At 41.6% G+C, this 17,844-nt stretch overlaps 1 protein-coding gene across 1 annotated transcript in view; it reads right to left on the minus strand.

Moving 5' to 3' along the window:
• Positions 1 to 3,607: 3,607 nt before the first annotated feature.
• lingo2 (leucine rich repeat and Ig domain containing 2) overlaps positions 3,608 to 17,844 on the minus strand; it is a 210,572-nt gene continuing 196,335 nt past the window's right edge. The window contains exon 5 of the mRNA XM_052064755.1: positions 3,608 to 6,570. Within this exon, the coding sequence (XP_051920715.1) occupies positions 4,717 to 6,558 (1,842 nt within the window). The 5' untranslated portion in view covers positions 6,559 to 6,570 and the 3' untranslated portion in view covers positions 3,608 to 4,716. The remainder of the gene's footprint in view (positions 6,571 to 17,844) is intronic.

Raw genomic sequence — 17,844 nt, forward strand, 5'->3', positions numbered from 1 at the left:
GCGTCCACACTCACACTGAGGGGCAATGTAAAGTATTAAATTAATGTCCCATGCATGATTTTGGAATGTGGGAGGAAACCGGCGTACCTAGAGAAAACCCACGCAGGCACGGAGAGAACATTCAAACTCCACACAGGAAGGCTCGGGCCCAGATTCGAACTTTGTTCAGTGAGGCGTACATTCTAACCCAGGGGTGCCCATTACGTCGATCCTGTCTACCGGTAGATCTAATACAGGTCCCAAGTAGATCCGAAGAGTGTCGAGGAGAAAAAAAAAGCCAACCATTTGTGTGTCTTTGTACATATTAGTAATATATTTTTTGTGTCAATGTACGCTGCACCATAATCATCCTATCAGTCTCCTTTTCACAAAATAAGTATTTAAAAAATAAAATAAAGCAGGTAAATCTTGAATTTATGGTGGCGCGTGATGACATCACCGGAAGTTGTTTGCGCTCAGCAGTCTGCAATTGCAGCTTGTGATCAGAGCTGTTGTGCTCTATCTTTTATCGACATTATTTTCATTCAGAGTTTGCTTTGTGTACAATTCACCGAGGGCACGGACAAAGAATAGGAACCTTGGAGGGCCCAGGGAAGCACTTTAAAACGGTACGTGTGAGCTACGATAGTTAACAGGCTGCAAAAGTGCATCGCATGCCTCAGTTTCAGGCTGTTTCTCATCATGGCGTGTGTGTGTGTGTGTGTGTGTGTGTGTGTGTGTGTGTGTGCCCGTGTGCGTGTACGTGTACGTGTGCGTGTGCGTGTGCGTGGGCGTGTGCGTGTACGCGTGCGTGTGCGTGTGTGTGTCGGTAAGGGTAGATCTCGTGAGGTTAGTTGATTGAAAAGTAGATCTTCGGTCCAAAAGGTTTGGGAACCCCTGTTCTAACCAGTCCCCTACAGTGCCGTCTTGACACAATCCGAGAAGCATCAATTTAATGTGTTGAATAATGTGGCGATGCACAAAATTGACAGCTAATATTACCTATGGAAAGTTTTATTTTTTAAGAAAAAAGTTATACAACTATGAGAATAATGCCAAAGTATTGTCTAAGTCCTAATCGTATGAGATTTTTTTTACGCCCGTACACTCATGAGGATAAAGGGGATTCGGATTCATGGATAGTTGGATGGATAAAATAGTACTTGTATGAGATTAAAAATCTGATTTTTTTTTTCCAAAAGTAAAATCTAGGGACATTTTCACTCAAGAGAAAAAGCATTATATTTCAGGAACGCTACTTTAAAAAGCCACAATATTAATAGATTAAAGGCAAAACCTATTGTAATATCATGACCTAGTTTATTACTACTCTACATTTCAACATATAAAGTGCATCTTTCCAAGGTAATAAGTCACATTTTGTCAAGAAAAATTGACAACATAAACAGAATAACATTATATTGTTTGAGATTATGTCTTAATTTTATGAGGAGGTTGGATTCATTCTGGAATGAATGTGTAGTGATTTGAGATTAAACAAAACATTATTTCAAGACAAGAAGTCATATTTTTAAGCGAAGTGAGATTTTTTTTCATTAAGTCACGCCCTCTCAAGAAAAACATTTTATTGTTTCAAGATAAAAACCGTAAACTTACAAGACCAAAGTTTGAAAAATATATTTCAAAAAATTTTACGTAATGTCATGACGACTGGATTCCTGTAAACCTACGTATTTGATTCATTTTTGGGGGCAAATTGTGACTTCCTTCTCAAAAACATTTATGGCTTTTTTCTTGCAATATTATTCCTTTTTTTCTTTGAAAAAAACTCAACTGTATTTATAGAGCACTTTCAGACAGCCATCGCTGCAGACAAAGTGCTGGGGCAACTTCATTATTCTTTTTTGTATTCACTGTGTCCCCACTTCTCCTTCAATTGAAATATGTGCAGCATGAACAAGAGAATCAAACTGCTCCAGTTCATGTTTTGGCAATTTCTTTTCTGCTCTTCAAACTCAGCCACGACACTCAAACAAGCCGACCTTCAGGTGAGTAATAACACGACAGTGCTTGAGATGCGTCACAGCGTGTAACAAACGTCACCACTTTTATGCCCAAAGGCCCCCAGCGTCAACGGAGACCTTGGAAATACAAGAAAAACGAGAGTTGGACGAGTCGTGAAGTGAAGCGCCGTCGGGTCGTCGAATGAGGATGGATGGCGTTTGACGACCTGAGTCCAGTTTTCTCGCTTGTCCTCGCCACAGCAAACATGGGTCCATCGATCTTTAACAAAGCAGATCACTGGTACGACTTTATCTTTCCTGTTTATCATTTCCCATTCAAAGTCAATCCAGGTGGTGAAACACTGCAGGACCACAAAATGGTTCCAACGTTCACTTTGACTTTCATTCCTCCGGCAGCACACACTCCTTAGTTAAACAGAAGTACAGACGTATTCAGTGCTCAACTCTGGTTCTTAAGTAAAAAGTTGTTTTGGTTGTTGATGTGAACTATGTCAGTCACAGAGGTAATATTAGCACCCTCTTGTGGAACTCACAGTAACAAAAATGCCAATGTACATAAAACAAAGTGTTAACTTTTGTGTGTGAACACGTGTGAACACAAGTCACAGCCACAATATACAAGTGTATTTATTATTTGGACCCAAATCAATTCCAGTTGACATTTTTAAAATATCCACAGTCAATTAAAATTTTCAAGAAAAACTTTAAATTGGTTTAAAAAGTACATATTTTTTAAGGTCTCAAACACATCACAATTAGTACAAATCAATTTAATGCCACTTATAAAAATCTATTTTCTTGAATGTTTTTATAATCAATTTAAATCCAAACAATCTATTTTATTTTATTTTTATTTTCATGCAAAACAACTCTTAAGGTTAAAAAAAATCCAATAATCAAATACAGTAGATCCTTAACGTATGATTTAAGATAAGATAAGATAAGATATCCTTTATTCGTCCCACAATGGGGAAATTTACATCTTTTCTTTGAGCCACCACAGAGCCAATTTTTTAAGATACAGTACAAGCAAAAATTCATGACACAAATGCGCTTCAGATACCCAATGCTTGATGGCAGCGGCAAATGATCCGCCTATAATTAATTCACGTTGGTTTCCTTGCAGTGGAGGATCAATGGACCTATTCGGAATGTCTAATCTCCTAACCGTTATGCCACCTTTCCTTCACCTTTGTTGGATTATGCCATCGGATCAAGGAGAGATTAAAATACATCACTGTTTCAAATTGGACTCCACTATTTTACTCACACAAATATCTAGCTTGCGGACTTTACCTGCAAAATATTGTCCTATCTCATAATAAAATGAAAAAAGATACAGATACCAATTGTTATTTTTCAGTGAAGGATCACTGATCACTTGTCAACTGTGGGCATGTTAAGCCCTTCAAGACGGCTTCTGACTAAGGGCTGTATAAATAAATGACACTTGACAATAAAAAACACATTTGGGTGTGTTTTGGGAAGGGTTGAAATGGATGCTCATGGCATGCTCATCACTTCGGTCATATTCTCAAGGCACCACTGGAAGAGTTATTTGAATTTTGATCCAAGCTATTTGCGACTTCTCAATGATAGGATAGCTACTTTGTCTCATGAATAAAGCTGACTTCAGCCACAGGTACAAATACAACTGCATTTATTCCACATACATATATATATATATATATTTTTAATGTTTTTTGAAATTGTCACAATCTAAATGATTCAACAAGAAAATGAAGAACTACCACAACAAAGTCCATTTTTTTCTACAGGGGAAAGAATAAAGAAACAATGCAAATATCACTGTAGCAAAAAGTTGACACACGGGCCAAAAAGTTGACACATGAGCCAAAAAGGTACACTTCAAAGGAATAGAAAGACACTCAAGTCGGACAAAACGGTGGTTCAGGTTCACCAAGGGAAAGTTCAGAAATTATACTGGACAACAGACAGCAGTCCAGGATAGATCTTTGACCAACATTTTAATAAATAAAATATTTCCTTTGATAAATATCTATTTATTCATATGTCTTATTTCTGAGTCAATCGTTAGGGAGCAGGGACACATCATCACCCATAGAAGCCCTTCCTGAATCTATGGAAACTTCAAAAGTCTCAAATGTTTTTTTTCCCCAAGTTGTGTTTGTTATTAACATTAATATTATTACTATTTTTTTTTTTTGCTGAACATACAGTATAGGTTTATATCACTTTTGGCTAATGCATCCCATGAATATTGCCATGAGTATTTTTTAATGAATATGTACATACAGTAGGTGTACATAACAACAAAGCATTAGGTACACATGGGCAAAAGTATTGAACAGAGGAAGCGATGGTTGCCGTCATTGGTTGATTGGATGGGTGACAAAGCATGTAGCGCAAGACTCAACAAAGGTTATTTTTAGCATAAGATACAAATTGAGACTGTACACGGTTCGGCCAAGTCCAGAAGATCCAACCGAGACACGTCGAATGGCATTCTGTTTTTTTTCAGGAGAGGGCATAGAAATCTCAACAAGCTGATCAATGACACTTATTTCCCTGGAAACTGTTCACTTCCCGTCTGACCTGAAGCAATTCCGACATCCTTACAAGTATTGTATTCAAGGTCCCGCTCGTTTTCTCCTATCCCAAAGTCTTGTGCCACCACTTGTCTGTCAGCTGTGGTTCTGTGTGAAAAAAAATAGAATGTACTTTGGGTTATTTTACACAGGTGATCCAGAATTTTTTTCTACAAAACAAGTCACATCATTTTCATGTTGAAACGATGAGGACCGGCCTGGACATCGGCCGAGTCCACATTGGTGCCGTTGGACTTGGATCGAGGCACATATTCCACGTCGATATTGTTTTTATGTTTTCCTTTGCCCCTGCTCCAGACGAACAGGAGCAGGAAACAAAACAAGACCATCCCGAGGAAAGTGAAGCAACCCATGGCCGTCGACACCAAAATGGTCTTTAGGTCCAAGCCCAGGGTGACGTTGGCGGTCCCGTTGGTCGTGGTGTTGCTGGAGTCCGTGTAATACTGGGTCCTGTTGGCGTACAGGGAGCCCAGACTCTTGACGGCCAGCGATGTCATCAGGGTGTCATTTCCGGCCGTGTTGGAGGCGAGGCAGAGGTAGACGCCACCGTCTTGAATCTCGGCCGACTTGATCTCCAGGGTGCCGTTGTTGTACACCGTCACTCTGCCCTGGCTCCTGGCCGTCAGGACTCGCCGCCGCGGGGAAACCCAGGACACGGTGGGCCTCGGCGTCCCCTCGGCGCTGCAGTGCAGCAGAGCGTAATGGCCCTCATCCACTGTCACGGTTTGCGTTTTGTTCTCACGGATTTTCGGTTTGGTGCAGGTCACATAGTAGGAGAGCAGGCTTTCCTTAAACTCCTGGAAAGGCCTGCCTCGGATCCCCTCAGGCGTGTTGCACTCCGGCTGGGAATCTCCAAACAAGATGGAGTGCCTTTTCTGTAAGATCCACATGAGGCGGCAGTCGCACACTAGCGGGTTGTTGTCAATGAGGAGGACCTCCAAAGCTTCTGGGGAATGGAACACTCCCTTCTCCAGCGTGTCCAGCCGGTTGTGAGAAACGTTGAGCACCTTCAGCCCCCGAAGGCCCTGGAAGGCGTAGGGTTCGATGGCGGTGAGCTGAGCGCCGACCAAGTGAAATACCTGAAGGCGAACCAGGTCCATTAACATTCCGCCTTCAATGTGTCGGATGCGGTTGTAGGACAGGTTGAGGTGTGTCAGGTAGGGCAGGTGCTTCAAGGCCTGGTAGGGGAAGGATGACAGGTTAGTGTTGGTGATGGATAGGGTGGTGAGGTTGAGGCCATGCAGGGTGTTTGCCGGGATGTGGTCCAGTGAGGGCCAGTTATCGATCTCCAAGTGGCGCAGCCGGAACAGCTTTTTGAAGGAGTATGGATGCAAAGTGCTGATGCTGAGGTATCGCAGGTGCAGGCTGACCAGGTTGTGGAGGTGTGAGAGGGCTTCAGAGGGCACCACGGTGAGGTTGCACCTCTCCAGTGCCAGCGTCTCTAGGCTCAGAAGTCCGCTGAATGCGCGGTGCGAGATGTAAACCAGGTCGTTGTCGCCCACCTCCAAAAACTTGAGATTGTGCAAGTCCTGGAACATGTAGTCCAGGAGTATGACGATCTTATTGTCGCTCACGTCCAGCCGGGTGAGGTTGACCAGGCCTGAGAAGACGCCAAGAGGGATAAGCTTAATCCGGTTGCTCTTCAGGCTGAGAGAGTGCATGCCAAATAGAGCATTGAAGGCACCCGGTTCCACGTAGCTGATTAGATTCCCGCTCAGGTCCAGTTCCTCCAGGCCTGCGAAGGCGACAAAATCGTCCGGGTTGATCATGGTCAACTTGTTTTTACTCAGGTCCAGGATCCTGGTCTCGCCCGGGATGCCGTCGGGGATGGTGGGCATGCGCTTGCGGTGGCACACCACAGCCTTGGTCTGTGCCGAGCACTCGCAGCGGGAGGGGCAGCCCAGGGAGGATCCCACAAAGATGGCCAGCAGAGCCAGTCCCAGGACTGGCTGCCAGCATGAGATGACGGTGTGCAGCATGACTTTGCTCAAGCAGTCCACCATTCTGTCACAGCTCTGAAAAATAAGACCAAGACAACACAAAAACATTGAGTGACTCATGTTGGATATTTACTTTACAATGCACAATTTCAGCCTGCATTGTGACTGCAAGTATTTCCTACAGCATGAATGAGAAATTAAGAAACCACTGAGAGGTATCACTGGGCGAACACATTTTAATTGACCACAATCAATGCAATCGTTATGTAACGTGCACATTTTTTACAATATAGACTTTACACATAATATTGCCACATTTAAGCTCAGTGTTTTGATTAGTGATGATTAATTAAGAGTTTGGCTAAAATGTTTATGAACTGGTTTTCACTCATGATGGAATGAGGCTATAACATCAAAATATATGGGAAAAGCACAAGACAGCACCATATTGGGATGCGGCAAAATAAAGTTTGTCTATTTTTAATTCAGTTGGGTACAATTTCCATCACTATTTTTTTCACAAATGAACAATGGGGCAATATTTTGTGTTGAAGAAATATTAGACATTTTAGAATCAGAGCATTAAAATAAAGAAAAATGTGAGAAAAAAGTCTGGTCTGAATTCAGTGTGATATATATTTTTTTAAGGAATGCAAAACAAAGAGAACAACGCGGCTGTGCAAGTCAACGTCTTACTACTATTTTGACATCATATGTGCGTTCAATAAGAATACATATTTTGCAGTCATCATAGAAATAAATGGCTATATTATGGTAAATCGAATTTGTTTTTTTTATTTTTTCATAAAATGAGTGCAATTTCCAACAAGCTTCATTTTCTTTGCAACCCCAGTCCCCCACCCCCCCGGGCCCCACTTGGTAATGATCTGCCGTTTTGCTTACAATTTTTAAGGGATACAACAAGAGTCAATTTGGAAACAAGGCTGTACCAAAGGAAAATAATAATATATGACAGGGAATGGAATTGCAATGCATGGTATCAGGGGTTGGAAACATTTAAACATTGCACTGTCGTCATTCAATAATAGTGTAATGACCATAAAGAGATGCTGATGATGTCAGGTTTTGGAAGGAAGAGTTAAAAAAAAACAAATTAAAAAAAAAAGCTGGCAAGTTACATTTGCAGGCTGCAGGGGAGAAACTTCAGCGTTATGAGGCGAGCGTTTATGCATAATGGTCAACTGGAGGAATAACTTATTGGAAAAAGCACACGACAAGAGACTCGTTTTCATGGACGATAATGTTTAGTTGCAAAAAAAAAAAAAAAAACAGACTCAAATTTGACCAGTTTAGGCAACACCAAGCGCACACCCTCTCTGAGACAAAATGAGCGCTAAATATTTAACGTGGTTGTTATTTGTTGAGTAAAAACATGAAAGATTAAACCTCTCTGCAGGTGATACGAGCTGATTGTTGCTTTTAGGCGCATAAATCAGATATTGCGTGTGAAAAGGTGTAAAATGTGGTATATCAGATATGCATTTTTCATTTCGTCCATTTATTCTGTTTACAAGATAATTCTTTAGTGGAGTATTTACACACTGTATAGAATAGAGACCAACGCATAATGAAATGGTTAATGACAGGTAAAAACGGAGAAAAACATAGTGGCAACTGAGGTGTCACACAAGGCACAAAACAGTGGCCAACACTGCGCCGATGGGGTGTTTTTTTTTCTCTGCGGGCTCGGTTGCTACGGTGGCATGGGCCTATAATTAGTCATTGCGTTAATAATTCAGAGCGATAGCTTCAAAATGAATGCATGTAGAGAAAAATACGTGTGATGATTGCACATACAAACTGTCTCTTGACAAGCATACAAAAACTTAAAAACAAAAGCAGGACTTTTGGATGGATCCCCCGCCCCCTCCCCCCACCCCCCAAAAAAAAATTTTGAACACACTTATTAGGATGACAGTCAAAGACGAAATAAAAGATAAACACAAAGGCGAGAAGGAAGTAAAACATATTAGGGAAAAAAAGCACACGTGGTCTGAAAGGAAGGAAAAGCCAAGAGTCAGTCGCATTAAACCATTTGACAATTTTTGTTCATTTTGTTTCTTTTTTTGGCTAAGGCTTGATTTTAAAACACTACACCTGTCTTAGAACCGCAATTTGAAAATCCACTCCGTCTTACAAATTTTATTTGTCTTGACACTTGAATTTCAAAGCCAAACTTTACTTGAAGCCCTAACTCTGGCCTGAAACGTCTATTTAAAACTTGAACCAAGGCGTAATACCCAAACCTTGGCTTGAAACCCTACTTAGAAACCCCGGCTATGTCTTAAGAGCCTTCTTTCAACCCCTAAACCTGACCCAAACTCAGATTTAAATAACGAACCTTACTCATTTGAAATTCCACCTCTGCATTAAAAATTCAAATTTGTAACCCTAACCCTGTCTGAAAATCCAAATTTGAAACCCTAACCAAATTTGTAGCCCAAACCCTGAGTTGGCATACTAATTTGAAACGCTAACTTTGATTTCAAACTCTGATTAAAATGCCAAACCGTGCTAGAAACTCTAATCTTGCGAATTTAAAACCTTTACCCCGCATTGAAATGTGAATGGCTGACCCAAACTTGAAACCATAGGCTTGACTCAAAACCCTAGTTTAAAAGCCAAACCTTTCTTGATACCCTAACCCTGCTTGAAACTCTAACTTGGAACTTAGACTGTGTCTTGAAAGTCTTTTTTGAAAGCTTAACCCTAGCTTGAAGGTCTACTTCCAAACCATAAACCAGTCTTGAAACGCTGGTTCTTACTCGTCCAGAGACATGAGAGCACTTAAAACGATGCTGGGAAACCGAACGTTATGCAGCTCCTCACAAGTTCAAGTCGACGCCCGTATAAACATGTTGCATTTTCGCATGGTGATTTTCCACGCCGGCTGCTAAACACTATTACACAGCCAAAAAAGATTAGAAGGCCTTTTTGGTAATCAGCGCTTGACCCACTCCACTCTGCATGAAATGAAAATAAACAAAATGGAAAGTGCTTGGCTCACACATTTAACATTCTTCTTCTTCTTGGCTTTAAAAATACATCATTAAAAAAAAAATCTTAATATTCATCGCTTTTTGCACACCACAAATGGAGCGGAGCTGCTGACATGTTGCAAAGATGGCGGCTAGCATCCCTGCTTAATTGGCTGTGTCACGGCCAGTTCTAAAATTAAACAGCGAGCGAGAATCATCTCCATTTTTCCTCCCTGAGGGGGCCGCTGCTACATCGAGACAAGCGCGCTCATGAAAGAAGAAGAACAGAACACTGGATTAGAGACAAATACAACGAAAACACAGCAATGCGTGCAAAGGAACATGTCATTTACAGCTCAAGTGTTGAGATGACATTTTAAACATTCACTAACAAGAAAAACTCAAACACTGGCTTGAGACCCTACTAAGCAACCCTAACCATGATGTGAAATCCTAATCTTGCCTTGAAGACCAAATTGTAACCATAGCTTTCCCTAATTTCAAACCCTAACCCTAGCTTGTGATCCATACTTTCACATCTTAGCTCTAACTTTGGCTTCATATCGTAATGGAGAAACTAACCAAGGCTTGAAAGTTGAAACCGTCATTTAAAACCCCCGGCTTGAACCCCCTATTCTTTCCTTGCCTAACATAGTCACTGGAAGATCAACTTTAGTATTTTGCCATTCCTGTCAAACTTAAAACTCTGACACTAACAGGAAACACTTAGCCCATCTTGAAGCCCTGACTTTGAATCCCAGCCCTGGAGTGCAGCCCTACTTTTGAAATTGTAACTCCAACCATAGCTTGAAACCTCAATGCAGGCTTCATTTCAAACTCAAATGTGAAACCCTAACCCTGGCCTCAAATCCCACTTTGACACCCTATCGCTTATTTCGAATCATAGCACCATCAACAAACACCATTTTTGACAGCCTAATCTTGCCTTGAAGACCTCACTTGAAACGCGAACATTCATGAAAAACACTAACCCGATCTTGAAACCCTACTTATGAACCCTGGCTTGGGCTGAGTTGAAAACCTATTTCTAAGCCCTTTCCCAAAACTTGAAACAGCAACTTGTAACCCGAGCATAACACTAATTTGAAACCCTAACTTGGCCTCAAACCCTACTTTTACACGCAACTTAAATCTCAATTTCTGACCCAGGCTTGAAAGCCGACATTGAAATCTTTCCGCTGTCTTGAAAACCTACTTGAAAACACTATGGCTGTCTTTACAGCCTACTTTCCAACCAAAGCCCTGGGTTGAAACCCTACTTTGAAACCCGAGCCCTGACTAGAAACTCTAACCATAGCTTGAAATCCCAAACTGCAACCCCAATGCAGTCTTTAACCTCTATGTTGAAAGCCTAATCCTGTTTGGACACGCTAATTTGAAGCTCTAACTTTGGCTTCATATCGTAATGGAGAAACTAACCAAGGCTTGAAAGTTGAAACCGTCATTTAAAACCCCCGGCTTGAACCCCCTATTCTTTCCTTGCCTAACATAGTCACTGGAAGATCAACTTTAGTATTTTGCCATTCCTGTCTGATTATTTAAATTAAATCCGCAACGTGTCTGAGCGGCTTACCGTGTATTTTTTTATTGCAGTAGTTAGCAGGGCTCCATATGGCCAGCTCGCTGTCACTGCTGACTTGTAAAAGTACAAACAAATGTGCAAGAGGGTCTTTAAAAGTTCAGACACTTTTTTTTTCCGACATCTAAGATGGAAAACTTCTCACTTCATTAAGCAAAGCAACTTGACGAGCTCTGAAACAAAACTGATGGTACAATGCTTTGTGGTTAATGAAAGTGAAAATGAATTTGACGCCCCAAACCAGGCTTGAAACCCTAACCCTGTCTTGAATCTTTTTTTTTTTAACCCTAACACAGGTAACAATCCCTACTTTGTAATCATTGCCTTATCTTGGCTTGAATCAGAATCAGAATCCAATTTATTGACCAAGTATGTAAACACACAAGGAATTTACTTTCCCCGTTACAACCCGTCCAGAAGAACGTAAACTAAACAATGACCAATCGAGGGAGACAGAACAGTAAACCTGGTGCTTAGCTATCCAGCGCACCGATATCTTAGATGTGAAAAGTAGAATAGAGCAGGAAAAAAACCCCAACAGAGTTTGTGTATGAATATTCATTGTTTGATGGAATATCACTCCTGGAGTTGTTGCTAATTTCCCGTTACCATTTCAAAGGGATATTACATATAGTTTAGCATGAGCGGCTAGGAATTGTCACGGTTCTGTTTTCAGTCTGGCCAGCAGGTGGCATGAGCGGACTTCTGTGCACACCTGCTGCCAATCTATGATTAGTGCAATCTGTATTTAAGGACCCCTCTGCTGTGCCCCTGTTGTCGGAGTATTGCCTTTGCCTTGCTGCTTCCTTGCTCATAGACTGCTTTGCTATAGACCTCGTCGTGTTTTCGCTTTTGGGATCACAACTTTATTCGGCTTGCCCGAAACATGACAGCAATGTTCTGAAAATCGAAACTTGTTTTGTATTCAAGTACAAATTTGTGCAATTCTTTTTGTTGTGTGTTGAGTTTTACAGTGAGCTCCAACTGGGGTGTCATTAAATAGCTTGAAGGCTACTAACGGACGGCAGAATCGTGCTGGCAAGACACTGGCTATGCATGTAACATGGTGCATTCAGTGTTCTTTCACAATGTAATTGTATACACACCTTGCTCTTCTGCACATAAATCATTTGTTCATAACGTTTTCAACATTTCCAAACTCAAAATCACGATTCCAATTCGTCGCACTGACAGACACATGAAATATTGAGTTACACATTGCTCCAAAAGTAGACACAATTGATCACTTCTATTAGCAGTAAATGTACTGTATAACTGCTTATAAATGTTCAAAATTACATTAAAAAACACCGTCTGCTGTGTGCATGGATTCTTGAGACTTTTCTGAGGGTCTAATCATGATGGACATTGTCTACAAAATTCCATTTTGCCAAGGGAAAGTGGCTTTGGGGGTGAATTGAAGAAAAAAAATGCCAGGCTTTTTCTTGCCTCAGATAAAAGCTGATGTAATTCTTGGACAGACAGGACTCTACCACTTGCAATCTGAGGCAAGGGTGGGGGTGGGGTGGCTTAGGTGAATAGCATTCTGCAGAATGGAGACTTAAATGGTTTCTTAGTACCGTCTCTCCGAACAATTTCACAGATCTTGGCTTGTGATTAAAGTCTTTGCTGTGTAGTAATAGGTCCAACAGTTACAATTGTGGTTGGAGGAGGTAATAATCTCTTTTGTGAGGTTGTGAGCCGCACAGTCCACTTCATACTAAGCATTAGTTTAATAATACCGTTGACACCCACTATTCACTGGGGGATGGGGACCAGGGCATAATGGACGGCCGTTTGAAATGTATTGGGTGGCACGGTGGTCGATTTGTAAGCACGTCCACCTCACAGTGTTGAGGCGTGGGGTTTGATTCCAGCCCCGGTCTTTCAGTGTGGAGGGTGTATGTTCTCCCTGTGCCTGCGTGGGTTTTCTCCGGGTACTCCGGTTTCCTCCTACATTCCAAAAACATGTGTGGCAGGTTAATGGAACACTCCTAATTGTCCCTCGGTGGGAGTGTGAGTGTGGTTGGTTGTTTGTCTATGTGTGCCCTGTGATTGGCTGGCAACCGGTTCAGGGTGTCCTACTGCCCGAAGACGGCTGGCATAGGATCCAGCACGGCCCACGACTCTTGTGAGGACAAGCGGATCAGAAGATGAATGGATGTATGGAGGGTGGAAAGAAAGCACATTTGTATGCACTATTTTTACTCACTGGACAGGTACTTATGGACACTTGTGCACTCAGGCACCAGCCATGACTAAAACTGCAACAAACATTTTGCCTTGACAAAGACAAGAGCGCTCATTTTTGATTGACGCAGTCCCCGGAGGTATTCATTCGACAACAGGAGTGATCAGAGTGGAATAGGGATCTAAGTACCGTAAACACCCACTGATCCTACTCATGAATAATCTTGTGGAACACAACGGAAACTATTTGGCGCACTCACTAGTCAGTCACTAATTAGCTTTTTATGATAAGGCTTGGACCCTTGGGTTAGACCAACTTTTTGTACAAGGGTGTCCATATTATAGTTTTGCAATTCACGTCAAGGCTTCCTCGCCACCCCCCGAAGGTTATATAGAAGGTTGACTGCATCGTTTTCAGCTTTGTACCGCGTTTTCTGCTGTTACCAAACACATTTTTGTGGATATCGCTGAGGTAATTTGGGTTTCCTATGGTGACAAGATGGCTCATGTTGCTCTTCTCGCTCATTAGCAACCCGTTTGATAGCCAGCCGACGCTCTTTTTTCGTAGAAGGTGGGCTAATTGCACGCGGGCCGACTAACCTGCGAGTTAATAACATCTCTCTCTTCCCGGCAGCATCATTACCAGATGTAAGCCTCATTAAAATGAAATTAGGATTTAACAAGTGCGCCTTGCCACGGCCCGTTATTTTGTTGTTACACCGGGAAATTAATGCATCAATCGCCCCTCCTTCTTCTTTGTCTTCTTCGTGCCTGTGAAGCCAGGCCATATTCATTTACTATTGGCCATATTCTCCCATGTGCTTGAGTCAGAAAAAGTGTGCAGCATTCTTCTGTCCACTCAAGCATGTCATTTACGCAACCTCATGCCAGGCACGCAAACTGGGTGGAGCAACCTTAAAATGTGGATGTTCCCTGTCATAACTGGTCTTGCACCCATACTGCCAGCATTTCCCCCGTGGGCTTGAACACATTTCCTCTTTCGCACTCCACAGGTTGAAATATAGTGAAGGTGATACATCATTTTGCAAATTTTGATTCAGTTAACTGTCAGGTGATAGTTTGGTGACAGCTGACTTGGGCTGCCGGTGCAGGATAACATCTGGCCCATAACAATCGCCAACACTCACTCACTGCCAACAGCCATAATGTATCCCTAGCACAAATAGCTGGACATTTTTCAGTGTGGTGGGCAGGGTGACATCTCAGTGAGGGGCGGCCAGGGGTACCCGTGTATGGCATCATGCTTCATCAATCATAAAATCCACATTCAGGGTTTCATAAAATAAAATTCACACATATCCAGAACAATGGCCATCACACATATAACAAGCAGAAACAAGTCTAAGTAAAAAGCCACGTTTTGCTGAGCTTAATTTCAATCAGAGGTCCGCAACCTGTGGCTCCCGAGCCGAAAGTGGCTTCTGTTCATCGATTGGCTGTGGCTGTCTGTTAAATCATTTTAATTTTAAATTAATCCTGAAATAGACATCAACAATTTTATTTGAAAGTAAGCTTCAACCAAGCACCTTCTAAATATTTTTGTTCCATGCAGAAATGAATTCTCACATTCCCGGTAGCAGTTAATTGATTTCATGAATACTACCCACCGTTTTTTTGTGTTTTAATTTTATGGTTAACTTCACTTTTGCTGTCAAAGGGGTTTTGTGGCTGCCAGATTTTTTTTTTCAGGAATAGATAGCCAAAATGGCTCTTTGACAATTTGAGGTTGCTGATCCTTGTGAAAGATCATGCCATTGTCTTTGCTTTTGTGTACAATCGCATATCTACTTCTCTCATGCACTGATTCTCTTGCCCACAGCCAAACAGTGATCAATTGCAACCGGCAAGTGACATTTTGTATCCTGTGATCTATGGTTCATTCAATTCAAAACACAAAAATCTCTTCATTCCTCAGAGTTCTAAATGTTGCTTTTTACTTTGGTTTGTTCCTGCTTATATTAAGAGTGTGTGTGCAGGACGAGTATACGTCCATCCATCCGAACTGCTTTTCCTCAGAAAGGTTGCATTTTCATTTTATTTCATGAAACTATGACAGTGGATGGTGTGATAAACAATGCCTTTCCGACCATATTCTTGACTTGCTGTGGTGGGAAGGTCATGATTTTGACAGCTATTGACTGTGAGAATCAGATGTTCTTTCCTTAAGAGAGATTCTTGTCCAATTTGCATTCAGATAAATTCCATATCTATTCTTTCAATATGCAGTTAATATAAATAACTTGTGGCAGAGTAACAAGGGGTCTAAGAAAGCTGCTCAGATGAAAAAAATGTCAGATAAAAAGAGCGATCTATAAATGTTGCTCAAGGTGTGATGGTGGCCCATGTATACACACCCCCTGCTCGACCATTTCTCCGATGGCCGAATGTCGGCACATTAAATCATATTAGCTAACAAAAAATATTGCCGTCAACAGGGTGTTCTTCACCTGCAAGGAGCTTTTCCCCTTCGAACATGCTGCTGGTGGCTTGGAGATTATTTTGAAAGCACACAACTTCCACTTTTAAAATAATTACAGTCATAATGGTGCAATAGTGAATTAGATATTTAATCTTTTTATTTGATTTGCTTCTATGTCGGTCGTCAAATACGTTAAAGTGACTTGCCTGGACTGTGTCGCACAGAAGATTGGGTACTGCTGAGCTACCCCTTTTTTTATTGATGTCCAAACATCAGCACAGTCTTGTGATTCAATTACATTTATTGAATTTATTTCATACAGAACCCCCCCCCCCCGTCCAAAAAAAAAAAAAAAACGCCAAACACACGCTAGCCTTAAAAATAGTGTGTGAGAAGGAGTGGTGTGCATGTGTCACTGGTGAAGGTAAAGAATGAGAATGTACCGGTATGTTATATTTTTCACATGAAAGTGAATGAAATTCATAAGTGTCAGACAAATTCCATGCACAATGATTTATAGACACTCTCAGACGTCAGTAGGTCTTGACTCTTTGGTGGTTGCACACAAATTCACTCAATTCAACTCAACCCAACTGTATTTATGGAGCACTTTCAAACAGCCATCGCTGCATACAAAGTGCTGTACATGGAGCAATTTAACATGCACAACAAACAGTAAAACACATCGGTAATAAAGACGGTAGAAAGCACCGAACAGCAAAACTAAGAACAAATCTAAGTCATGCTGAGTCGAATGCCAAAGAATACAAGTGAGTTTTGAGGCGTGTTTTGAAGATGGGCAGCGAGCAGGCTTGCCGAATGTTCAGTGGAAGGTCATTCCAGAGAGAGGGACCAGCAACAGAAAAGGCTCGATCCCCTCTGAGCCTCAGTTTAGTTCTTGGTACTTCTAATAATGTCAAGCATGGTGGGTATGGCAGAAATCTGGACGCGAAAGTACATGTAGGTAAAAGACCAAAAAAAAGAAAGACAAATGTATGAACCGGACGATATGGCTTTATGAGAAATAAGACCATATTTGAGGGCATATTATTGCATCAGACTCAAGTGGGTGCGAGGGTGTCATCCCCAACATTGACACCCTCTTATCAGCTATATTTCGGAGGAATCATGCTTCTGAATAGTTGTCTGATGCAGTGATGGATGTGCAACTCTGACATCAAGACAATAGCTTCGGATTAGTTGTTTACTGTAGTGACTGATACACAATTTGAACATCACACACACAGACAAGAACAGCATTTGAAATGTTGCCCACTGACAGCACTGATACCGGACGCATGCATACAGAAGAAAAAAAAAAAAATTTAAATAGCTGTCCGCTCTCGGGACTCATGAGCTGTCACCGTAGTTGCCATCAAAATGATTGCATTAGGAATAATTCAGTTTTTGAACTGTAATCACTGATCAGTGATTTTTCTATTCCTTATCAAGGAGAGATCAGTATTTGAAAGGCTATCTGTCGTTGTGATTCATCCTCTGTTACCGCAGTGACGGACAGACAAATTTTACATCGAGACTGATACATATCGATAAATTATATTTCCAATAGCTGTCTGGTGTAATTATTGATGCACATCTTTGTCAACCAGCCAACGTGCGCATACGACAATTACAATGGCGATCAAAAGTCACTGCCGTTGACTGTAGCAATGGAAACTCAACTCTGAACGTCAACACTCACATGTGTAAAACAACATAAATTTTGAATATACGCTGCCACTTTTGATTTTCTTGCCGCTTGATGAAACATCACGTTGCTTTCACTAGGCACTTCTTTCCTCACTCATACGCCTTTTCTGGCCTATCATGGAGTTTGCTTTACTCCACCTTTCACGCTCTTCCTCCGGAAAGTCTCTGCTGCCGACTCAAAACATCCAAATGCGAGCCTTTGATTGCCCCTCCTTTTTCTACCTTAAAAAAGGGTTTGCCCATAATTTGCCTGGTAAAGAAAGTGCAGGATACTTTTTTTTAACACCATGTGAAAGAGGAATCACTTTAAGTGCCATGATCAGCGCCGCGGAAACACATCAAACACAGTCGGAGAGGGAGGAAAAAAAAACTTTCGTGAGGAGATAGACGCAGGCCAATTTCACAAGTGG

The sequence above is a fragment of the Hippocampus zosterae genome, chromosome 1 (genome assembly GCF_025434085.1).
Source record: "Hippocampus zosterae strain Florida chromosome 1, ASM2543408v3, whole genome shotgun sequence".
NCBI classification, from domain to species: Eukaryota; Metazoa; Chordata; class Actinopteri; order Syngnathiformes; family Syngnathidae; genus Hippocampus; species Hippocampus zosterae.